General features: G+C 41.8%; 1 protein-coding gene across 5 annotated transcripts; it reads left to right on the top strand.

The window, feature by feature from the left end:
• The first annotated feature begins 971 nt into the window (after positions 1-971).
• Positions 972-26,182, top strand: sfmbt2 (Scm like with four mbt domains 2). Of its 5 annotated transcripts, none has more exons than XM_023350252.1 (22): positions 972-1,332; positions 6,290-6,422; positions 7,306-7,394; positions 8,787-9,027; positions 10,633-10,653; positions 16,513-16,601; positions 16,899-17,148; positions 17,262-17,359; positions 17,661-17,762; positions 18,506-18,736; positions 19,635-19,761; positions 19,837-19,950; positions 20,059-20,101; positions 20,527-20,588; positions 21,172-21,311; positions 21,387-21,496; positions 22,353-22,528; positions 22,876-23,027; positions 23,575-23,745; positions 24,295-24,420; positions 24,507-24,620; positions 25,609-26,182. In XM_023350252.1, the coding sequence occupies exons 2-22, from the start codon at positions 6,365-6,367 to the stop codon at positions 25,744-25,746; spliced, it is 2,652 nt and encodes an 883-aa protein (XP_023206020.1). In that variant the 5' UTR covers positions 972-1,332; positions 6,290-6,364; the 3' UTR covers positions 25,747-26,182. The 5 variants fall into 5 exon arrangements, with proteins under 5 accessions (XP_023206020.1, XP_023206018.1, XP_014328257.2 ...); XM_023350250.1 differs by having other exon boundaries at positions 974-1,332; positions 24,498-24,620; XM_014472771.2 differs by having other exon boundaries at positions 974-1,341; positions 24,498-24,620.

The raw sequence follows: 26,182 nt of genomic DNA, 5'->3' as shown, positions 1-26,182 counted from the left end.
GCTAAATAAAATGATTTGTTTTATGAGATTATCAATAGTTTAATCATAACTGATAAAAACAATAAACTGAACATTAATTAATGAGACAACAACAAATGGATGCATGAAATAAATGATAAATAAAATGTGGCTTCAAATAAAACAACAAAGAAACAAGATGTGGAAAAAAAACAACTTTTAAAATGATAAAATACAAAATGAAACATGGAAATTATGAAGAAAACAAACTGGAGGAGATTCATGGTCAACAGACTGAATGGATCCAGATCAAAGCTTCAAACTAAATATGACAAAAACGAAGAAGAATAATCCAAACTGGATTATTTTAATCTGGTTCAAAGAATCAGAAACACAAAACAAAACAAGGCGGTTCTGATGATTAATGAACGTCTGGATTTAAAAATCATCTGTTATGAAAATATGGAACCAAAAGAACAAAATATCAGGTAAAATAAACCGAGACTCAGTAAATAGGTGATCGATTAATCTCACAACAAAATATCATTTTACAAGAAAAACAGATTAAAATAATCGATCAGATTCACCAATCAGATCCTAAAACTGATCAGAATGGAAAGAATCTTTTGGTTCTGATTCAGTCCTTATGAACAAGCATGTGGCGACAGTGGACAGGATACCTCAACCAGAACCAGAACCAGAACCCAGCGCCCATCTGAGATCAGACAGAACCACGAAGTGACAGGAAACGGGTCAGAGAACAGATGATGACCCGGGTATGGAGAGAATAAAGAAACAGAGAAACACTAATAAATAAATAATAAAGTTTTTATTGTAAGTTTATCTAACCAGGTGAAAACAGATGTATTAATGTAGAATGGCTGTTTAAACAAATATACTGACTCAGTAATAAAATAAATACTGAATTAAGTTGTTGAAACGAATTGATGAATTAACATTAAACTATAAAATAAAACCAAAGTTTCAATCAAACCCCAAAAACAATTTAGTTCCAAATCAGGAGAAACTCCTGCAGAGAGATGGAAACAGAAAACTTCCCATAAAATCTTTTATTGTTGCTTTTATTGTCTGTTGGTTTTATTGCTGTGAAGCTCGCGCAGACCGAACAGACGGACTTCCTGGTTGAGCGTGCGCTGACGCTGCGTGTGCGTCAGTTGCTCGCCGCAGCCTGATCTTTGGGTTTTTCTGCGCCGTTTCTCTCTGCGCTGAAAGGTCAGTGGAGGAGTTGGCTCCAAAATATCTCTACATGTTTGCGGACATGCGCAGTGGGGAGATGCCATATTGAAACGGGGGCAGCGGCGGCAGCAGCTGAGACAGGAGGAGGGGGGGTCTGCGGAGGACAAACCGGGACAGGTAAGACAGGTGAGGGCCCCGGCCCGCTTCCCGACGCTTCTTTACCTCCGTAGGTTCCGGTTTGCGCTGCGTGGACGCGGCGGACCCACGCAGCGAGTTCTTTCCTCCTGCTGCTGCTTTTAGACGCTCTCGGAGTGAGTCGGTGTGTTTCTGCAGGAGGAAGAAGCGATAAACTAGTTTCTGCGGGACTCTTCCTGCCCCCAGCCCCTCAGCGGACCCCGCAAACCGGTAAAAATGTTTCATTTTATTTTCCACGCTGAGGAAAAACAGGAAATTAAATAAAAACCGAATAACGTGGGGTTTAAGTTGAATTTCCTCGCGACGTAAAAATGGTTTCTTGGTGTGTTTTTGTCGATGACGCGACTCGCGGGACATTTTTCTTCGTCAGCCGTGAGAGAAATAAGTCCGTGGGAAAGCACCGGACAGTGTGGAAATGTCACGGCAGTCTCAACATGGCGGGCTGTGAGCTGGTCGAGTGGAAGAGCTGAAAACTGCCTCCGAAAATCTTTGAAGGAGGAAAAAACCGAACCGCGGCTCCGACCGGCTCCGGTTCGGTTTCTTTTGATGGACACACGCGAGATTTAATCAATTAAATCCGAAGTGTGCGTGGGGCATCTCCGTGGGAGTTTTTTTCCGCTGCAGTTTTTTAGTGTGCAAAGTCTAAGAGCTGCAGGGCGGCTGGTTCCACCCAGCCTCATCTTCCTCTGAGCGCGCCGCGTTTCCTCTTTCACTTTTCTCCCAAAACGCTCTTTCAGCGTGGCACGCCGTCACGCAACACCCCACGCAAAGCCCGCGCACTCCGGGAAATATCCAGAATATTTCTGGCTGGGAGTTCTGGTCATTTTTCCAGAAGATTCCTGCTCCAGATCCAACAGCGGAAGCAAAAGAGTCAGAGAGAGTCAGACTGAATATCGATCCGTTTCTGAAGTTCTTATTTCTGATTTTTCTGATTATCCTGAAGGATGCGCCAATTTATCCAGGATCAGCTCTGATTGGTCAAAAACTCAATAATCCCAGTTTTTCTCAGACAAACATTAGAAACTACATTTTCCTGAATGATTGTTCAATGAACTAATCATTTAGAGTCCAGTATTGTAAAAGAAAAAATCACCCAAAGTTTGTTTTTTTTGGGTTTGAAAGATCAGAAAATCGTTTGAAAACTGAATATTTTTATTGATCTGATCAGAAGCAGTCAGATCTTCATTAACCTGCAGTACTCTACAGGTTTCATGCAACTTCTGGTTCCATTTTTTATATATTTTCAGTTTTTCCTGTAGAAATGTTTCGATGTGGAGAAGGAAGACGAGGAAAAACCTGCAGGTTTTAGATGAAAAGTGAAAATCTCAACAGGAGATTATTCAGAATCCAGTTTGGTTTAAAATCACCCAAAAGTTTTTTCACTTTGACGGATCAGATCTTTAGTCCTGTGACTCTGTTGGCTCTGGTCGGGTCGCCTGTGTCGATCCATCCAGAGCCAGAACCAGAACCGGCTCTGGACGAGTCGGGAACAGCAGAGCCCAGTAGGCGGTAAGCCGGGCCTGCAGTGGGAGTTAATCTCCTAATCCCTCATTAAATCTGTGGTGGATGGCAGAAGGGCAGCACGTGGCGCCCGGCGCCCATCTGGGGCCAATCAATTAAAAACTCTCAATCTGAGGCGGCGGGGCCTCCAGCGACCCGCTCAGATTAACGGCAGCGGCCGCTTAATCCGCCCTGAGCTTCCTGCAGGAGGCGCCACTGAGCCCCAACCTGGAAACCAGACCTGGAAACCAAACCTGGAAACCAAACCTGGAAACCAAACCTAGAAACCAAACCTGGAAACCAAACACCTGGAGGAAACGAGTTTAACGGAAGAGCCTTACCATCCAGAGCTGATCAGTGCAGACTGGCTGATTGATTCTTTACCAGATTGTAATGAGAGGTGTGAGCAGCAGGGGGCGCTCCACAGGGTCATGGATGCAAACTGGGAATGAGGCTGGAAAACTCCGTAAACATCCCATCAATAAAATGTTTGACCAAATCTCATGCAGGTGAATCGTATCTGAGAGTTTCTTCTTCAGCCAAAACCTGTTGCACTGAAAACGATTAATCGTGATTAATCAGTTATTACAGTAATTATCAATTATCAGTAATCAATTAATTTGTAGCTGGAGGCTCAAAAAGGCCATCTGGTAAAAAAAACAGCAAAAATTACAAAATATAAACATTTTGAATTTAAGATGAAAACTTTTTGTCTGTAAATATAATTTAACCAAAACTTCTGAAGTTGTAAAGTTTTAGTTTTATCTTCATTTGTTTCAGATTCACTGAAGGAAAATTACATTTTAGGCAAAAAAAGGTTTATTTTGTTATTTAAAAAAGAAATTTAACTATTTGTTCATTTGCATCTTTTAATGTATTTTTATTATTGTACAAAAAGGTTTAAGAGGGCAAATTAAATTTCTATATTTTTAAGTGATTAATTGATTAATGAAATAAAAGAAAATCGGTACATTATGCAGATTTTCATTGAATCAGTTAAAACTTTTTGTATTAGAAAATGTATTAGAAATACATTGATATTCAAATAAACCAGTAGTTAAATCATTCTAAAATAAGAAAATAAACATTTAACAAATATAGTAACATTCCTGTAGAGCAGTGGTTCCCATAGTGTGGGGCGCGCCCCCTAGAGGGTCGCAGTGCCACTGCAGGGGGCGCAGGAAGCAGTATGGATGAATGAAAAAAAAGAAAACCAGTTATACAAAAGTGTTTCACTGTAAAGACGGTTTGTAGTTTGTTTTGTTGCAACCTGAAGTGTGAAATAAAGTTCAGTGGAGTTTGAAAACAAAATGTGTGTTTAGGTTTATGTCTGGTTGAACGATGTGTGTGACCAGTTTATAAATTTTTTCTGTTTTGGGGATTTTATTGTGATCCAAAGGGCCCAGAAAATCTTTGGGAACCACTGCTGTAGTGAATCTGAACCAGATGAAGATAAAACTAAAACTAATAGTTTGAGCGTTATTCTTTCAACAAAATACCATTTTTGAGTCTCCAGTTAACGATTGATTGCTAAATTAGTGGACAATTATTTTTAATCTAATGGTGATCAGATTCACATCAGAATTAATATCTGGACTGTTTTTGTTCACTTCTGTTAAAATATCTCCTGGATTTCTCTCCATCAGCTCTGAAGCAGCTTCCACTGGCTGGAAAACAGCCTCAGCATAATGCTGCCACCACCATGATGGGGACGGTGTGTTCAGGGTCAGTTTAACAAAATCCAGATAAAAATACCGAAAAACGTGGAAGATACTGAAGCATGTTTTTAAAAAATGAACAAACTCTTCAGGAGGAAAAGCATCATGTGAGCCACGTTAGGCCAGAGTGTTTACACAACAGGATCTGTGTGTGGGGGTGTGGGGGTGTGTGTGTGGGGGCGTGTGTGTGTGTGTGGAGACTGTCGGCCTTTGTACCGCTCTGCACACACTCCCTCTGAGCCCAAACAGCAGCCGAGTGTTTCCATTTATCCGTGTTTCTGCGATCTGTGAGGTTTTCCTCTCAGAACGCTGCTAACAGCTGGCAGGTTTAGGCTAGCAGCTTTAGGCTAACAGCTAGCAAGTTTAGGCTAACAGCTAGCAGGTTTAGGCTAACAGCTAGCAGGTTTAGGCTAACAGGCAGCAGCTGCGACATGAATCACCTCCGTCGGTTTCAGAGCTGCTCTGATGAAGCAGCCATCTTTGACGCGCTGCCCGGTTTTGTGGGTTTCGACCCATTCTTTGGTTCATTCGGATAAATATTTTGTAAAAATGTTGAAATTTATTGGTTTAATTTCTGGCCTAATTAAATCAACTGTCGGTGGCGGCCATATTTTCCTTGAGTTGCTTTCAGAGGCCGCACAGAGTCAGTTTAGGGGACACAAAAGGCCCCCAAACCACACATTGGACGCCCCTGCTGTACGGGATTAGAAATGTAGAAGAGCCCATCGAGACCTGCAGGAAAGTGCTTGAACTAGGACGTTTAAAGATTTAAAAAACAGTTTTCCCGCTTCACATCTGCTCTGCTGCTTTGCCCTTTGACCTTTCACACAAAGCAGGAAGTCACAGCGATGAAGATGATGAAGCTCAGAGCCTTCATCATCATCACTTACATGCTCTACCTGTTGGGGTCTGAGTTACCATGGCAACGGCGGGAACGGATCTGCATCCAGCGAAGCTGAAAACTGGAAGTCAGTTTGTTGTTTGTGTCAGATTCATGTTTTGTTTTCCATATTTTCTGATTTTCGTCACTCCTGGTTCTCCGTCATGCGTGGACGTTTTCTCATGGGTTTCGTCGCCTCGGTCGCGTCCTTCCAGTTTTTCTGCTTCCTGTGACTCTGATTGGTTTAGTTTCTGCTGAGGCGTGCAGACGTCCGGCAGACGTTGCGCTGCAGAGGCTGCAATTACAGGCTGATAAATAACTGCAGAGTTTAGACTAACTTCCTCTTTAATGTCTGCAGGATTTTTGCTTTGCGTATTTTTCATTTTATTCTAAAGAAACTGGAAATTCTCCTTTTATTCCTGCTGAGTTTTTTTAGTCAGACTTTTGTCAGTTTATTTATTTTCCATTTGCTGTTCCACTCCTGATTTCTCTGACTGAACAGATTAATCTTGTTGGATCAACGCTGTGAAGCTGTTGGTGTTTCATTTGCTGCTCTGGTTGTGAAATGTATTTATGTCTATTTTTAAAAAAATCCCTTACATTAATATATGATGAATGTAGATGTATTAGATTTATCTAAATGCTAATTTCAATATGTACCCATACAACAAATACAAAATACAAACATTCATACAAAAAGTAGGAAAATTCAAACAATTAAAATCTGCATATAAAGTCAGAAAAACATTTTTTAAGAGGTTTATATCAAAATGCTAATTTGGTAAAAAATTGTTTGCAGTGTCTGTGAAAAAAACTTGCAGTCTGAACTTTTGTCCTGCAGGTCTGATTGGGACGTGAAGCAATGCTCTGAGGCCGAACTGAAGCCTCAGGAGAGTTCAAAGGTCAAAGCGGCAGGATGCAGACGGGGGCTCAGGATCAGCCGACCAATGGGAAGGAGCAACAGGTGACCACAGGTGAGATCAGTAACTGCAGGAAGCCAGGACCAGAATCGGCTTCACTTCAGCTGGATTTTATTGATCAGGAGCCGTTTTCAACAGTTTCTGATCAAATCTGAAAAGTGTGGCCTGCATCTGCATTTAGCCAAACTGAGTCAGAGCTCTGCAGCAGCTCTGATCGCCTGCAGACTGTCAGCACGTTTCTCACAGAATTTACTTGGAAAGTGTTGAAATTCAGGGGTTTCCTGAACGCCTCACCACCTGCCGCTGTTACACAACACTAAACTGAGCATGGCAACGTCTCCAAACACAAACATTTTGTTAATACTCAACTTTTCCGCAACAAAGAAAAATCATTCTGATGCAGGTGGCAAACTCCAAAAAAAAAAAACAAAAGTTTTTGCATTTCCACTTGGCTCAGTAGTTTAACGGTTCAACTTTTCTAACAAACCAACAGAAAAGCTGCAGCGGCTGCAGCAAGCTGGTGTATCAGCTGCAGCAGGGAGACTCATTCCTTCCTGCATCATCAGGACGTTTATGTGAATTATTTTGTTAAGAGATGCAGATTATGGAAATTATTACCAGAATGTTAATGAAACTACTTAAATATTCCTCAGGCTGTGATAGAAACAACATGGATCATAATTATAAAAGAAGGAAAAAGATTTTTTAAATTGTCGTTAAATTTAGTTTGCAGCAGCAGAATCACCTTTAAATGTTTTTTCTCATTTATGGCTCATTTGTTGGAAGAGAAAAAATGAAAGAAAATGTCTTGATCTCTAAAACCAGTTTTTAAAGGTTTAGGAACTCCTGAATATTTGTGGAATGTGATGTTAATGAAAGGAATAATCTTTGTGTTATTCATGCTGACTGAGTTGTGGTGTGTTCATGTTGCGTTCAGGTGCCGAGTCCATGGAGGAAGAGTTCATGTGGGAGGAGTACTTGGAGGAGACGGGAGCCACCGCCGCCCCACACACCATCTTCAGACATGTACGCCGCCGCCGCGCTCTTTCTGCTTGACCCCTCGACCTTTAGCTGTTTGTAAACTATTTTCCAAGTGAAATTGCATTTTATGACTTTCTCTGTTCAACACAGTCCCGTTCATCACCTCAGTTAGATTTCTAAATGGTGATTATTAGTTTTTTAAAATAGTTTAACAAGATAAAACACCATCTTTTCCACTTTAGCACAAAACTTATTCATAAAAAGTATTAAATAGAATCTGTTATTGCATCTCTATGATCTGGGTGATAAACCAGCTCTGGATTTCTTCCAGCTCCACACCAACATCCAGTAACTCCTGCAAAACAAACATTTAGTTTCAATAGAAATCCAGTGAAATTGGTGTCACTGCGTTTCCATAGCAACCACCAGACTCCGGCTGGTTTCCTGGTTTGGTTTTTAAAGGTGTGTTGGTGTTTCAGCGATGGAGGAGACGCAGTGGGTCCTGATGCTGAATGAGCTGCGTGGTGATTGGCTCTCTGTGGGCGAGGGGGCGGGGCTAAACGAGTTACTGGGAGTCTCAGTGAAGAGCTGCCCTCGTTCTTCTGTCTGCTTGAAACAATGCTGACTCCTGGGCACACACACACACACACACACACACACACACACACACACACACACACAGTCGGCGCTGCAGCAGGAAGTGGCCTGTATTGTTTATTCCTGAGATTGTTGGATTCGGTTTTCCTTTCTCTGGGCAGACGGTTTTAAACGCTTCATGTTGCTGCTGAAACCTCAGTCTGACCACAATCTCAATTATTTTCAGTAGAATCTGTTTAACTTTCCTTCTTTCATTTTCACCTGACAAAACTCATGAATGAAAAATGATTGTGTTGTTAGTTTTGTTTGCTATTTGTCTTATTTCACCAAATTTGATTTTAATATTTAATTTCTCAGGTTTATATGACTCAGAAATGTAAAAGTCCAGGTTAAGTCACGAAAAGTGATTTTTGTAAGAAGAACAACTTTATAAAGAAAATTGTTGAAATATTCCATCATTTCACTTTTATTTTAAAAAGTCATAATTCTTATTATTTTAATAATTGATTAATTGTTTCAGTCCTAAACAGTATGTGGAGTGTATTTCTGTCAGATATTAACACCAACTTTTCTGTTCTAGTTTAATAATTTATCATAATTAATAAGTTATTCTGCGTTTTTTTCTAATGCAACATGAGACACTAATAAACGTTAAACTGATTATTGTGATTTTTACTGAATGCCTAAAACACTTTAAAATAATAAATATCACCACTTTTCTGTTTTCTGTTTAGCTTTAAATCAGCAGCAGTTTGTTTCAGAAACATTTTTAACCTTCTAGTAAAGGTGAAAGCTAAAACCAGTCCGTTGGCGACTTCCTCTCGCTGCTGCCCCCTGCAGGTGGAGGTCAGCCTGCAGAGCAGCTTCCAGCCTGGCATGAAGCTGGAGGTGGCCAGTAAGAGCAGCCCAGAGACCTACTGGGTGGCCACCATCATCACCACCTGCGGCCAGCTGCTGCTGCTGCGCTACAGCGGCTACGGCGACGACCGCAGGGCCGACTTCTGGTGCGACGTGATGACGGCCGAGCTGCACCCGGTGGGCTGGTGCGCCCAGAACCACAAGACGCTGACGCCTCCAGAAGGTAGGGCCACCCGCTGGCTCCTCACATAACGGCTGCTGGTTTCTGATGAATAAGTCGATTTCACGGAAGGGTCAGTCGACATGACGCCACCAGTCAGTTATTCTAGCGGGTTGGTGATCTACTCGCCAATCGGCTGTCACTATTTGTCCTGAAGTTCGCGCCCGTTATCTGGAGGAACCAAACCTCTGTCAACATGGCCGCGGTTCGTCGTCGCTGATGCGCTGCGGTCAGAAATTCAGAGGAAAATAATATAATGAGACGTTGTCAGATGTAATCCTGGCAGCCGTTACCCGGAGCGTTTAGAGGACAGAATAGGATTTATTACATTTCCAAAACCCAAAGAGAGTCTGGAATAACGCAGTAAATGGATAAAGTTCTGCAGCCGACCTCATGTTCAGACCACCACATGTTCCTCTGTGTGAAGGTAGAAAACATCCCATTTTATGCCATTACAACTCTTAATGATGGTCAAATCAAAGATCAGTAATTGAAGGTAGTTAAGCTTGATTTTATGTGTGCACACTGGGATGGTAGCTCTATGGAAGCATGAAAACATGTGCTGCAGTAACTGCAGTATTTACATTTAAGCATATTTTTATGCTAATGTTTATTTTCCTGAATCCTAATCTTTCATTTCTTGAAGCCGGAATAATTTATATGATTATTCACCAGTTTTTGCTCGGCGTTCACATCCAGTGAGACTTCGTTGGTTTGACCCGATGTTCGACTCGCTGGAGAATTCAACGTCTCTGCCGATGAGGCAAAAGTGACTCAGAAAAACGTCTGATAACGGATCGAGTTCCTCCGCCGTGACGCCGTCTGAGCTCAGTGACAGCTGGTTCTCCATCAGTTCTGAAAAGTTCTGCTTTCAGTTCAGCTGATTTAAGAGGTCAAAGGTCAACAGATTAGGAGTTCATTAAAGCCCAGATAAGGCTGCATGAAGGCAACAACTGTTGATTAATTAGAACATGCTGAATAATTGATAAAAAGCTAGTTCTTCAGGTCCAGTTGCTCAGCCGGCGGTTCTGGTTCTGGTTCTGGTTTTGGTTTTGGCTGATTGTTTTAAATAAATGTTTTTCTTACAGCAGCATCACTTCACTGAATGTTTGAATCTGCAGCTAAAAATCCATCAACATCAGAGAAGCTGAACAGCAATAGAGAGCAAAGACCATTAATTATTGATTAACTGATTAGTAACTGGATGTCAAAGGTGACTAATAGGAGATTTTTTTACAAAATGTTAAAGCTGTGACTAGACAAGTTCTGACTAAAGGTTGTTTTTCATTTAAATGTAAAATGTTGATATTTTTGTCAACATTTTAATTGGCGAATAAAAATTTGCTGTTTTTCTTTCAGCGAATTGCCTTTTCAGCCTCAAAGTCCAATTAATGATTAATCGATCAGTTTGATCTGGTCGAAAAAAATTTTATTATTATTTTTAAAATACCTCGTATTATAAATTTATATTCAGGTGTGTGTGTGCGCGCACGGGTGTGTGTGTGTGTGTGTGTGTAGGCGTGTGTGGGGGTGGGGTGTGTGTGTGTGTGTGACAGTTTACAGCTGTGTTAACCTGTTTCCGTCTCGTTTTGTTCTTTCACTTCTCAGAGAACTCTTACCTGAGGACAGGTAAGCTGCTCCAGCTGCATGCTTCGTCCTCCTCCTCTTCCTCACTGCTCTCCTCTCCCTGCATGCTCTGTAGGCGAGTGCTGAGCGAGTGTCTTAGCTGAGATAACACACACACACGCACACACACACACACACACGCTGCTGTGCTGCGGTGATAAAGCGAGGCGGTTCAGACAGAAACGTGGAGCTCTGATAAAAAATAAATAAAAATAAACAGCTTCCTGTCTGAAGTCAAACAGTAAGAGATCGTCCAATCAGATCGCTTGATTCCAGTTTGAGCTGAATTTGGGAGCTTCTGATTGGACCATTTAAAATGAGGATTTTAAAATATAAAGCAAGTTTTAAGGTGAATGATTCTTTGGATTTCTTTTTGTGGTTTTTTTCTCAGCTTTCTCTCATTTTTATACCCATAATGCATCAGTTTTGTGCGGACGCAGGAAGAAAGTTCTGGACGGTTTTCCCTCATTTTATCACATCAGAGACGCAGACAGAACAGAAAACGTGACGTTGTTTCTGTTCTCCAGACTCACTGAAACATGGATTGTTTTATTTGTTTCTCTTTGGGACAAAATGGATCCAGAAGTCAAACAAAACATAAATGAATATTAATATCTCAGTAGAAATCACCATAAAATATTCTTTGTGTCTAGAAATTCAGACTTTTATGTAAAATAACAAATATCTGTAAATAAACATTTGCAGATAATCAAAGATTTGTAACAGACGATTCTGTTTCAGGACAAATTCCTCAGATTATTCATAATTAGTATTGAATGGCAGTAAAAAAAAGCTGAGAAAAGTTTTCTCCCCTTTCCAGATTTTGTTTCTTTTTACATTTCACTTCAATTTTTCAGATCAAAAAATTACTTTAGTATCAAAGAAAACCTGAGAAAACTTAAGAATCTGATCATTTAATTAAAAAATACAAATTTATCCAGGTGAGAGGAGAACCAAAAATTTATTATTTCTACTCAAGTAAAATTAAGAAATAGTCGTTCAAGAAATACTCAGGAATAAAATAAAGTAACTGAACGCAGCGCGATGTGTTCAGGGAACGTTAGGAGGGAGAAAGCAGTCGGTATGAACGCACCTTGCTCTCCGGTCTGACTCGCTCCCTCATTCATCAGGATCAGCCAATCAGGTTGAGGCGCCGCTGCAGCGTTAGACAAGAACAGACATAAGTGTGTTGGTGTGTGTGTGTGTGTGTGTTGGTGTGGGTGTGTGTGTGTGTTGGTGTGTGTGTGTGTGTGTTGGTGTGGGTGTGTGTGTGTGTTGGTGTGTGTGTGTGTGTGTGTGTGTGTTTAGGACATAGATTTCTAATTTTTCAGGCTCCATTTGGCCATGTGCTTTAGTAGCTGCTTGCAGAAAAACTCTTGACTGAGGATTTGCATAATGAATTCACCACACGGCTTCCTGCCTGCCAGACCTGCACGTGTGTGTGTGTGTGCGTGTGTGTGTGTGTGTGTGTGTGTGTGTGTGTGTGTGTGTGTGTGTGTGTGTGTGTGTGTGTGTGTGGATGTGTGGGAGGGTGGGGGGTGGTGGTGTGTGTGTGTGTGCACGGCTGAAATGGGGGGTTTTTCTTTGCACTTTAGGCTGAACAAATTTAGCTAATTACTCATAAACTGGTTGATCTGCTTCCAACCAGGAAGTTGATTTCTGCCTGGAAACAACAGAGAAATTAAATAGTTTTAATTCACATTTAAGTAATTAATTATGTTTTGTGTCATAAAGAATTCAACATTTAGCTGCTGTTTGAGCTGATTTTATTTCCAGAAACTTTGTGAAAACATTTCCTGTTTGTGAGGAAGACTGTAACGGCGGCCATCTTTGATTTTCACATTTCTGCATAAACACAGAAATTATTCCACATCAGTCAAATATTAATTTGATTTTTTAATTTCATTCGTTCAAACTTTATTATTAACCTCAGCAGGATTTAAAGTTTTCTCAGTTTCAGTGATTTATATGTATTTATATTTATATTTTGGCTGCAGAAATCATTGGGAACTTTATTTTTTCTTTCATTCCCTGAAAAGTGAGCAGCGCAGGATGTTACTCTAATCCATAATTTAAGATTAGATTAAATCCAATGAACTTTATGATTCCATGATGGGGAAAAAAGTTTTCACAGCAGCAGAAAGAGACAAAATTATAATTATCTTAAAAACAAGAATCTAAAATAGGATTAAATAAATTATTGAAGTAATCAACTAATTTATTAATAGATGAATCATTAACTGGAGTGAACGGACCATTTGCTGAAAGAACAGATATTAAACCAAAACTACAAAATAAAAACATTGTCTGTAAATCTGTTCAGTCAGAACTAAACTACATGCAGTTTTAGCTTCACTGGTTCTGTAAAAAACATCCTATTAATCAACATTTATATCCAGTTATTAATCAGCTAATCAATAATTAATCCCCAGATCATTCCCATATTGATGTTCAGCCTGAGGTTTTTATGTTGATGTTACATAAACTAGTAACTGTAATAATCCAGACAATACAAACTGTTTTATTTCATCAACTGGAATTTATTGTACTTTTTTAAATCATTTATCACGATAAATGATAATCGATGCGATAAATGCTCATCCCCAGTCTTAGAATGATTTCCATGATTGGAACTTATTGATGCAGTTATAACAGAAATAACCAGATCAATCTCAGTGTGATGTGAAGAGGTTTCACTCACATCAGGATGATAGATGCTTGAAACTGAAAGTTTACCAACTTTGAGATTAACTCAGGTAATCGTTATCTGTGCTCTCTCATAAAGCACTAATATTTGATTCCCAGATTATCCTAGGTGGAAATGAAATGGGAGGTGAGCCAGTCCTGAACACTGTGAACTCCTCTGTTCACATCCAGATCACTAACATCTTCTTCAAACCTCCTGCACAGGAAACTGCAGCTTTTCACAAATTTCTGTGACTTTTCTGGACATTTTATTTAAAACCATGCAAACTGTTTCAGAAGCAGATCTTCCTTAGTTTGCTTGAAGGATGAGCTGTTCAAGCTGTGGTTTGTGCATCTTCACTGTGAGAACTGATCTGTTTATTTCAGATTAGATCATCTTTAATTTCAGCAGTTTTCTCTGAGCTGATAATCTGGACAGGATCTGTAAAAATAGTTCTTCTATTTCTGAACGAGTCTCTGCAGATGGAGAGAAAATAAAGTTCCTACTAACCAGCAGAACGTTACAGTCAGGAAAACCAGCTGCTTGTTACTCAACTTATTGATTCATTAAACTGAAATAATTTAGTTTAAAATCCTGATTTTTAGAGTCGACGTCAAACTGGAGCCAAACGAAGAAACTTCACTGAATTTATCACCAATAAACGTTAAATGTCTGAGTGTGAAAACACAACTGCTTCTTAAAAGCCACAACTTCTCACTTGATGATTACATCACACACACACGCCACCACACACACACACACACACACACACGCACACACACACACACACACACACACACACGGCTGTTCCAGTAAATGTTCACACGAACAAAAGCAAAGTGAGAAAACGACGGGAAGAGTCTGCAAACAGAAATGATTACCCAAAACTGAAAATAAAAACACTTTTATTATTAGACCGGGCCTGTGGTTCTACATCTGGCTCTGATCCTGATTCTGGGCCTGTGGTTCTGGATCTGGTTCTGATCCGGAACAGTCTGGTTCTTCTCTCTGGTTGGGAACCAAGTTGTCAGCTGGACAGGAAGTAAATGGATTCTGTTCATTTCGGCTCTGGTTTGGATCGATCCGATTGGGTTTTTCTTGCTGGTTCTGTATGCAGAACCTTTTATTTTGGTAGGAATTAAAACTCCTGATGATCCGCCGGTATTAAAAATGATTCAAGTAATATAACATTTAAAATCATAAGATTAAAAAATCTAAATAAATGACGAGAATTAATAAAATTGTAAATAATAAACATAATTTCTAATTGTGTTGTTTAAACATATAAATATTTTTGCTTTTTATTCCAGACAGATTAAAAAATCGGCCATAAATTTCCACAGTTTGAGTTTTTTCTGTTTTAAACTCAACAAATCAGAATCAGTTTTTTTGGCCCATTTTGTTTTCATAAATAAGGAATTTGGTTCAGTTTCACTTTACTCTCAACAAACATTTCAAATATAAAAATCTAACATTTAAGAGGAAATGGTTTTCATTTTCTTGTAAAAATACGGCAAAAAGGTTTTCTGGGAATGTTTCTGAGTAAAACATTTCCTCTCAGATTAGTCAGATTGTTTTCTGAGGAAAAATAATCTGAACAACATTTCAGTTGAGTGACGCAGCGCGGCCGCATTCAATAACTTCCAGTAAGAGACGGAGAACTGGGAGCAAATATGAGGAAGCTGAATGGAGGCGACTTGGTTCCCAATGAAAGAGCCGAGCTGCAGGGAGGCTGCAGGAAACATGCAGAAAAAAATCTACAAACATTCAGGAAACATGCAGAAAAATCTACAAACATTCAGGAAACATGCAGAAAAACCTACAAACATTCAGGAAACATGCAGAAAAACCTACAAACATTCAGGAAACATGCAGAAAAATCTACAAACATTCAGGAAACATGCAGAAAAACCTACAAACATTCAGGAAACATGCAGAAAAATCTACAAACATTCAGGAAACATGCAGAAAAACCTACAAACATTCAGGAAACATGCAGAAAAACCTACAAACATTCAGGAAACATGCAGAAAAATCTACAAACATTCAGGAAACATGCAGAAAAATCTACAAACATTCAGGAAACATGCAGAAAAACCTACAAACATTCAGGAAACATGCAGAAAAATCTACAAACATTCAGGAAACATGCAGAAAAACCTACAAACATTCAGGAAACATGCAGAAAAATCTACAAACATTCAGGAAACATGCAGAAAAATCTACAAACATTCAGGAAACATGCAGAAAAACCTACAAACATTCAGGAAACATGCAGAAAAATCTACAAACATTCAGGAAACATGCAGAAAAACCTACAAACATTCAGGAAACATGCAGAAAAACCTACAAACATTCAGGAAACATGCAGAAAAATCTACAAACATTCAGGAAACATGCAGAAAAATCTACAAACATTAAAAAACAAGGCAGCTCCTGGCCTGCTGGTTTTTGCCTCCCTGCAGGTTCTTCCTGCCAACAGGAAGCAAACTGCTGCCAAACCAAACTTAACGGAGCCGTTCAGCTGGTTTGGTTTGGTGTTTAAACTGCAGCATGTTCAGTTTTTCTGGTTCTCATGTTCGTTGTTCTAAACTTTAACCTGTTTCTGTTTGGAGATCAATCTGCTGCTAACTGAAGATCTTCTGTTCTGATTTCATCTGATTAAAACTTCATTTATCAGGTTTTGAAAAAGTTAAAAGAATCATTTTATTCAAACATGTTTGATACTTTTGGAACAAAATAAAATAATTTCAGTTTTATCAGTTGAAGTTTTGTTTGTGTTGACACCTGAAGATCTGGTTTCTGATTCGTCTCATTTCATTCTGACTCTCAAATCAACATTTATTCTTTTGTGTTTGGGATGTTTATGGATGAATCTGAGACGTTTGATCTGATCAGAATGCAAACTTCATTTCTGATCAGCTGCTGTTTTTCTGCTGGTCGTTTCATCAGAAGCCGTTTTCTAAAACGTTCCAGATTCAGTTTTCCTGCTTCCATTCCTCCATGAAGCCTGAACATGTCTGCAGCAAACCAATGGGAAGATGGGAATGATAGCTCATGATAACTCATGATAATTCATGATAACTCATGATAATTCATGATAATTCATGATAACTCATGATAACTCATGATAATTCACTATCTCTTACTAATTATTGATGCTAACCTTTCTGCAGCCATCAGGGAGAAATACAGCGACTGGACAGAGTTCCTGGTTCAGGACCTGACCGGGTCCAGAACGGCGCCGGCCAACCTGCTGGAGGGAGTGAGTTGCTTTCCACTCATAAAAACTGTTTGTTTTATGACATCATCAAGGTTTAAAACATCAGTTTTTCAGACCAGATCAGATTTTAACTGATTTTATTTTTGACAAAAAATTGAAAATATTCCAGTCACTTTTCAGTGATTATTAAAAGTTTAAACACCAAAATAACAAGCATGAAGTTCTGATGTCAGCAGGACCCAGTTCTACCAGCAGAACGTCAGAACCGACCCGTACTGATCAGAACCGGTCCGTACTGATCAGAACCGGTCCGTCCTGACCCAGTCATTGTTCCTCCAGCCTCTGCGAGGGAAGAACACGGTGGATCTGATCGTGGCCGGCTCGGTTCTGGAGCTGCAGAACCTTTCGGACCCGCTGCTGTACTGGCCGGTCCGGGTGGTCCAGAATGTCGGCGGCCGGCTCCGGCTGCGGCCCGTCGGACTGAGCGAGCGGTACCGGGCGCGGGACACCTGGCTGTTCTACCTGGACGTGAGGCTCCGCCCCCTGGGCTGGGCCCTGGAGAACCAGCTGACCCTGGAGCCGCCCGCAGGTCAGAACCGGGCTGGACTGCTGGCTCTGGACCTCGGCTTTGTTTGGTAGGAAAATGTTTTGATTGGATGGTCAGACGGTGACCTATGACATCATCCTGCTTTGCCCAATCAGAGCTCAGGCCGTTGCTTAGCGACCATGACTGGCAGCAGGCTCTGCAGGACGCGCAGGCGGATGGACAGAAGGACGCATTGCCGCTGGAGGTGTTCAAGGTCAGTCGCCATGGTTACCGCTCAGTCATGGCAGCCATTTTGGGAAACGTATTTAATTCTCAGAAAACAATTTAAGAATTTGTTGAGATGCTTTTGTTAATTTTTGTATTTTTTTAAACTTTATTTATAATTCTATAAATATCAATAAGGAAGTGGCAGAATTGTCACACAGTTCTGCCGTCTTGATGTCCCAGACGTTTGTTTTTCCGCCTTGTTTTCGATTTCCTGAACCTTCCTGTGTGCGTTGTTAAACATGGCGCCGGTTTGTGCTAACCCTCTGGCTGGTTGCCATGGTTACCAGGACCACGCGGACCTGCCCAGCCACGCCTTCAGGACCGGGATGAAGCTGGAGATGGTTTCTCCGTGGGAGCAGCTCCTCATCCGGCCCGTTTCCGTCACCAAGGTGAGTTAAAGAGGCGCCCTGATGCACGGCCCAGCGCATGCTGCAGCTGCTGCAGCCTCTCAGGCTGCGCTCCAGGATTCTTTGCATGCTTCTGTGGAGTCGGCCTCCTTCCTGACGCCGTTGGATTCCAGAGAATGAATCAGGAGGGAAGTTCTTCTGCCTTTCATCTCATAACGACATTGTTCCAGAAACTTCCTCTGACGAACAGAGACGTCTCCCACTTTGAGTTCCAGATCACACAATCAAAGTTATTGATACTAGTCATGGTAAAAACAATCAGGCCAGTGAAACTGATCCCACTCTGTCAGAGACATTCCTGGTCCAGAGGAATTCAGCTGGAGTAAAAAGTCAGATTAATAATCCTCAGATTAGCATAAACATTAGCTCATAATCTAAGAATCTAATGTTTCCAATCTCTGAAATCTATCCTTAAATTTCCTTTCCTTTCCACCAAGCAAGAGTAGCAATAGTTCAGGAAAGTTAGATTATTTGGATTTCCAGTAGCAGTTGCCGTGACAACGGCTGCTTTTCCTGAGGTTCAAGAAAAGTCAAAAGTTGAAACGCATTTGGACACATTAACAACGGATTAAACTTTAAACAGACCGGCGCTCCTGCTGTGTCAAACTGAGATAGGAATAATAGAAAGTTGGCCACTCTGAGATAAAAATCAAAACCCAGATTAATAAGATGAGCAGCTTCCAGTCCAGTAGCTCTGAGAAATCCCGGTTCTGCTTCCTGTCCAGGTCTACAGCGACACCTACTTTCAGGTGACCTTGGACGACCTCTGCGCCGAAGACGCACCCCGCTCCACCGTGTGCCACGCCAACTCGCCCGGCATCCTGCCGGTCCAGTGGTGTCTGAAGAACGGCGTGGCGCTGGAGCGGCCCGGGGGCTACGAGGGCCCGGACTTTGACTGGGCCGACTACCTGAAGCAGAGCGGCTCCGAGGCAGCGCCAGACGCCTGCTTTCCTGATGTAAGGACGGGAATAACGGATCATGTTCCCTCATATCATCAAACATTTCTCACTGAGAAACTAAAAACTAACTCAAAATTATCATCAGTTAGGAGAAAACGCAAAAACATATTCCAATATATTTCTATTAAAACCCTCAGGGAGAAAATAACAGAACAGCAGGAACATTTGTACAGGAGCAAACTAATTAGCCTAGAGCTAACTATTTAACATATAGCTAACTAAATATTTAGCTTAAAGCTAGCTATTTAGCTTAGGGCTAACTATTTAGCCTAGAGCTAACTATTTAGCATATAGCTAACTAAATGTTTAGCTTAAAGCTAACTATTTAGCTTAGAGCTAACTATTTAGCCTAATTATTATTTAGTCAGATGCTAAATATTTAGCCTGCTAACAAAATAATTGGTTTGAAGCTGTTTTAGTTAAATACTTAGCTTGTTTATGAAATATTTGGTTTGAAATTGTGATATTTATGAATGAATGAATGAATGAATAACATGGTGAAAAATGAAAACCCGTTTTTCTCTCAAGCTGAATAATCTGAGAATAATCTGAATTATTGCCACTAATTTCTGACTCTTTATAAACTCCATGTTGAGCTGCAGTCGTAGTGTGAAATGAAACACAATCTAAATATCTCTTCATGTTTTCATTGGCATTAAACTCCCAGCCTGATGTGTTAAATAATTAAATTCATAAAATTTTATATTTAGCTTTTCGTACAGAATAACATGAAGAAAAGAGTTAGTTTGCTGCTAAACATAGAAAAACTCATCTAGATTCTTGCTGTGAGAGTTGAACTAACCGCCTCCTCTCCGTGTGTGTGTGTGTGTGTGTGTGTGTGTGTGTGTGTGTGTGTGTGTGTGTGTGTGTGTGTGTGTGTGTGTGTGTGTGTCAGACCGGGGACACTCGAGGCTTTGCTGAGGACATGTGGCTGGAGGCGGTGAACCCGGCGCGTCCAGAGGAAGTGTGTGTGGCCCGGATCAGTCGGGTCCGCGGCCGCCTGCTGTGGCTGCGGCTGGAAGGTATTCCCTCTGCTCACTTCCCTCTGGAGGAGGAATTAGAAAGGATTCATGACAAACAGCGCCACCTGTCTGCAGGCGTGCTGCAGCCGCAGTCAGAATGCATCGTGGATGTAGAGTCCATGGATATCTTCCCAGTGGGCTGGTGTGAGGCCAACGCTTACCCTTTGACCCCGCCGCTCAGGCCCGTGTGTACGTACCGCCACAGTAACGCAGCAGCAGCTGTCGCTTTAAACCGTCTGTTTGTTCCGTTTCTGTGGCATTAAGACGTCGTCTCCTCGTGTTTCTGTCGTCCTGCAGGCCAGAAGCAGAAGAAGATCGCCGTCGTTCAGCCGGAGAAACAGTAAGAAACGGCGCCACGTTCAAGAGACGGGTTGGAGGAACGAGGCAGACCCGAACTAAACTTGAAATAGTTTGAAAACATTTCTGGATGTAATTTTAGGAAGGATTCCAGGAAAATTAATAATGTTAGGTCAAATTGTGTCTAAAATTATTAAAATATGTCAACAATTTATTATTTACACAACTAAATATTGGATATATTGTGTTAAAATGATGCGTAATCATTTCAGTATTTAATACTTTTGGTATTTTAGTCCAGCAATAAATTGTCATCAGATAGATCCCGTGGTTCACATTTAACTTTTTATCTCATTATTATTATTATTGTTATTATTATTATAAAATCACTTTCTGTTTGTATGAGAAACACGAGATCTTCCTCGCCCCTCCCCCACTGCTTTCTGACTTGTTCTGTTTTTTCTGCAGGTCGGCTCCGCCGGCCGAAGTGCCTCCTGTTAACGCCTGCCAGCCCGTCGCCATGGATACGGGTAATTTACCCAGCAATTAATGTAACGAGTTCAAGGGAAAATCACTCTTCAGGTTAAACAAGTTCATCATCATCATCATCACCCGCCCACTTCCTCATGAATATTCATCAGCCTGGATAATCGGTGGGCGTGGCCTGGGCTCTGGCCCCGGTTCTGTCTTTACTGGTCCGAGTCATTCCAGTCCCAGTTTGGGTTCAGCTGGAGGGATCTGCTGGTTCCCAGTGCAAGACCAGAAGAGCCATCGATTACTTTAAATTTAGTTTGTTTTTAATAAACTACATTTTAGTTTATTTGGCCGTTCTTAAAACATTGATGGAGAAAAAATATCCTAACCTGAACCTGTTTTTTTGTTTTCCATTCAATGAATTTTTTAAATTAGTAATCCTTCCATCGATTTATTCATCCATCCATCGATTAGTTATTGTTTTTGTTTTTTCGACATTCCATCTGTTCATCCAGTTTTTCCTGCTGATTCAGAAGGAAACAAAGTTCAGCTTGAAAAACATGAAACTAAAACCCTTTAATATCTCATTGGCTGAATGAATGCTAACCTTCTGCTAACGTCCGTTTATTTCCTGGTCAGGCGCAGCGAACGGCCGCTTCTGCTGCTCCCGGGTTTTCGTGAACCACCGCTGCTTCTCGGGGCCGTACCTGAACAAGGGCCGCATCGCAGAGCTGCCGCGCGCCGTGGGGCCCGGGAAATGTTCGCTGGTGCTGAAGGAGGTGAGCCGCAGCCGACGGCGCCGCGCTCAGCCACAGTTCCTCCTCCTGACCGGCGTTTGGTTGTTTGTGCTGCAGCTGCTCAGCATGCTGATCAACGCCGCCTACAAGCCGGGCCGCGTCCTGAAGGAGCTGCAGCAGCTACAGGAGCCCGGCTGGGACAGCCAGGAGGAAACGCTCAAAGCCAAGTAGGACAAACTCATAGCGCCTCGCTTCCTCACCACGGTCAGGATTTAATGTTTGGGTTTAATGTTTGGGTCAGTGGCATCGCTCCCTGCTGCCATTCAGAAAAACCTGCTGGAGGAACCACTTTCCTCCAGAGCGACGGCGCAGCGGCACAGGAAAACTCTTCTTCATCTCATCATCCTCAGTGTTCTTAAAGGGCCGAAATAAAACCAGTTTAAAATCAATAAAAAGCTGCCTATGGATCCAATAATCTGAAACAAATCAGATTCTTCTGGACTCCACCACTGTTTGGTTATTTTCTGATTTAGAAATAATTGTGATAAATTTTGATATTTACGTTCATGAATGACAGTAAATCATATTACAGACGATAACGTGGCATCAAGTAAATCTGAAGCAGCAGTGGAGTAAAAGCAGGATGCACTGCCCCCTGCAGGTCGGAGTTAGCATCACTTAACTCCAACGTTTTTGATCATTTTTGAATAAATTCTGTTGATTTGACCTGAATTTAAAAACTGAAGGAACTGATTGATGTAATTCAGCAACAAACAGATAAAAACGGCTTTGATTTGATTGATAAAATATTAAAGCACAGAACTTTAATCTTTTTAGTCCAGAGGGCCACATGAGAAGCTACAGCGGGTCAGATTTGGCCTCCAGGCCTCCAGTTTGACACACGTGGTCTAGTTTTACTCTACTGATTAAAAAGTTCTAGTTTCATTGTCAGATTATTTCAGTTACAGCGTAGCTGAAATAATCTGACAATAATATTTAAACAAACTGAAGTTTTGAGCACCAAGACATTTCCACTAGAAACCGTTGTTCAGAGGGTTCGACTCATTCTGCGTCTCTCCTCAGGTACAAGGGGAAAACGTATCGCTCCACCGTCCGCATCGTTCGCCTGGCCGAGCAGATCCCAGATTTCTGCAGGAAGGTTTGTGTGAAGCTGCAGTGCTGCCCCAACCTGTTGGGCCCCGACCTCATGGCCGACAAATGCCCCGAGAACTGCTCCGTCCAGACCAAGACCAAATACAGTGAGTCTGCAGCACCATTCTGTCCTGCTGCAGCACCATTCTGTCCTCTGCTGCAGCACCATTCTGTCCTCTGCTGCAGCACCATTCTGTCCTCTGCTGCAGCACCATTCTGTCCTGCTGCAGCACCGTTCTGTCCTGCTGCAGCATCGTTCTGTCGTCTGCTGCAGCATCATTCTGTCCTCTGCTGCAGCATCATTCTGTCGTCTGCTGCAGCATCATTCTGTCCTCTGCTGCAGCATCATTCTGTCGTCTGCTGCAGCACCGTTCTGTCCTGCTGCAGCATCATTCTGTCCTCTGCTGCAGCATCATTCTGTCCTGCTGCAGCATCATTCTGTCCTCTGCTGCAGCATATTACTACGGCAAGAAGAGGCGGCTCCCCAAGGCGGCGGCCGGAGACGAGGCCAAGCCGGCGCGCCGACGGAGGAAGAGGAAGGCCATCTTCGTCCAGAAGAAGAGACGCTCGTCCAACATGGACTACACCGCTGCAGGATCTCCTCAGGTCAGAGGAACTAGTTCATCTGCAATGAACAGATTCACTGAAACTGATTCATTATAAAAGTTTGAATTCAGATTTTATTTTAGCCGAAGTTTAATTATTTACAGTTTGCTATAAAATCCATCTGATCTGAGGAAACTAAAACACACACACACACACACACACACACACACACTGTAAAAACACAATATTACCAAGTATTTCTGTCTAGTTTCTACTGTAAATCTCTCAGTACACTTAAAATAAGAAAAAAAAATCCTGCAAATAAAGGAACTTGTTTTATAGAAATAATTCATTATTTATATAATATATATAATTGATTAAAAAACAAAAGTTTGACTGGCAGATATTTGACTTATAATGTGGAAATGTCTTGTGGTTTTTCAATCAATATTAATGAATTATTGATATAAAACAATCTCCATCATGTCTCTAATAATCGATGTTTATATAAAATGGAGGTTCTTTAAAATGACCTGCTAGTAGTGGAAGTGTCATGCTGCGGGCTGTGGAGCTGAACTTTAACCCTGATTTCTCCTCCGTCCGTCAGGACAGCGACGAGGAAGAGGAGGAGGATGAAGAGCTGATGCAGTCCTGCAGCGAGGGCAGCAGCTCCGAGCCGCGAGACGATCAAACCGACGCCTCGTCTGTGGAGGCGACCAGCGGCGGCGGCGGGCGGCCACGCCGGGCCGCGACGCTGCGCAGAGCCTTCAGCGCCGCGGTGAGCCTGAGACCATTAATCAATAAATCAATTAATACTATCGATAATTTCCATTTCCATCATTTTGTTTGCTCTCAGCTAGTCACTTTTTGAAACTTCAGTATTTCAGTTTATTTCTAATTCACAGCAAATATGTCAGAACACTAAAAAATTATTATTTCAATTCAGTGTCGCATAATTCCAACAATCAGTTTAATTATGTTCAGAATTTTATTCAAATTAATTTAAAAAGTTTCTCACCAGATTGGCAGCATTTAGTCCTCCTGGCCAGCAGGGGGCGACAAGTGACTTTACAGTAGTCTCCCATACTGGGCATATAGACACAGGAAGAAACCTCCAGCAGAACCAGAACCAGAACCGGGCTCAGTGCTGGCGGCCACCTTGGTTCTTTTAGTTGTTTTGTTTATTTAGTTTGGATTTTTAAAATGTTGGTTAAAAAAAGTTTTTTCAATAAACTATTTTATTCAAGTAAAATAGTTTAAACCAAAATATTATTGTTTATGGTAATAGTGTAAATTTATCGTCCAGTAACTGTTGTTATGGTAACAGGCGTTTGGATCGTTTGGCTCCGGACCATTCGGTGCCGACCGCCAGCCTCCGGACGGGCACCGGCGCTCGACCCGCTCCCTGTCCACCTGCAGCCAGAACAACAGGCAGCAACAGAAAGACGTCAAGGTGAGACAGGAACACCAACCTGCAGGTCCGGGTCCAACCAGAACCCCGCAGTCAGAGTCTCGTTCTGATCCGTTCAGGTGGAGCAGGAGGATGGCCAGCTGGTTCTGGACCGGAACCCACTGGAGTGGAGCGTCGACGAAGTCGTCCAGTTCATCAACTCCACCGACTGCGCATCACTGGCCAACATCTTCAAGGAGCAGGTACACACACACACACACACACACACACACACACACACGGATGCAGAGACACACACACACACAGAGACACATTTCGACACACACAGAGAAACACACAGAATGACTCAATAGATTATCTGTTATCAGCCTGAAATACAAAAATCAATTTCTTCATGAATAATCTGAACATGTAATACCACAGACGGCCACTAGGGGCTGAAGTGGTAAATCTGAGTCAAAAAAACTAAAATATTTTTAATTGACAAACTATAAAAGAAGTTTTGAAGCAAAGAAACATGACAGACCAGAACCGAATGACAACAACCAGCCCTGTGTGAAAAAGCTTAGAAAAAAACACTGCGGCGGCCATCTTTACTGAGGTAAATAACGACACGCTGCGGCGGCCATCTTTACTGAGGTAAATAACGACATGCTGCGGCGGCCATCTTTACTGAGGTAAATGATGACACTCTGCGGCGGCCATCTTTACTGAGGTAAATAACGACACACTGCGGCGGCCATCTTTACTGAGGTAAATGATGACACTCTGCGGTGGCCATCTTTACTGAGGTAAATGATGACACTCTGCGGCGGCCATCTTTACTGAGGTAAATAACGACACGCTGCGGCGGCCATCTTTACTGAGGTAAATGATGACACTCTGCAGTGGCCATCTTTACTGAGGTAAATGATGACACTCTGCGGCGGCCATCTTTACTGAGGTGAATAACGACACGCTGCGGCGGCCATCTTTACTGAGGTAAATGACGACACGCTGCGGCGGCCATCTTTATGGTGGTAAATAGAGTGCTACGGCGGCCATCTTGGGTCATTCAGGGGTCATAAACTGTTCACCAGGAATAACAAACATTTTTAAATGTGACATAAGGAATGAAAACAGAGGAAGTGTCTTTAACGTATCCACCTTCATGCTGTAGGCAGGCTGTTAATCTGAGCAGAATAATCCCGTATGTGTGGATTATGAGGCCTGTGTCCTGTGGTTGTGCAGGACATCGACGGCCAGGCGCTGCTGCTGCTCACGCTGCCCACCGTCCAGGAGTGCATGGACCTGAAGCTGGGCCCGGCCATCAAGCTGTGCCACCAGATCGAGCGCGTTAAGGTCGCCTTCTACAAGCAGTTCGCCTGAACTGGAGACCTGCTGCCTGCTGCCGCCACATTACCACAACGCATTAGATCATTTCTGTTTTTGTTTGAATCTGTTGAACCTGAAGCACAAAGAGGAAGAGACGATCTCTGGAAGGATTTATTTTGGTGTTGTTCCTGTTCGATTTGCTCTGCCGATCTGTGAAGAATTGTTTAATTTCCTTTTTATTCGTAGGGAAATCTCGGCTTGTTTCTGTTCGTCTGATTGGTTCCCTAAACATTTAATCCAAAAGTCGTAAGGAGTAATATATTGTGAGATATTTATTATTTCCTGGTATTTAAGAAGAATCTGGAACGCTTGATTTACTGCACTCTCTCCTTATTGTTACAGAAAAGAGAAAAATAATCTAAGCTATTTTGTGTTTATCTATGCAATTGTGTTGCAGATATTTTTGATAAAATAAATTTCTATGGATTTG

Source organism: Xiphophorus maculatus, chromosome 17, assembly GCF_002775205.1.
Source record: "Xiphophorus maculatus strain JP 163 A chromosome 17, X_maculatus-5.0-male, whole genome shotgun sequence".
Lineage (NCBI taxonomy): Eukaryota > Metazoa > Chordata > Actinopteri > Cyprinodontiformes > Poeciliidae > Xiphophorus > Xiphophorus maculatus.
The sequence above is the reverse complement of the archived record's forward strand: the minus strand, read 5'-3'. Positions and strand labels throughout refer to the sequence as shown.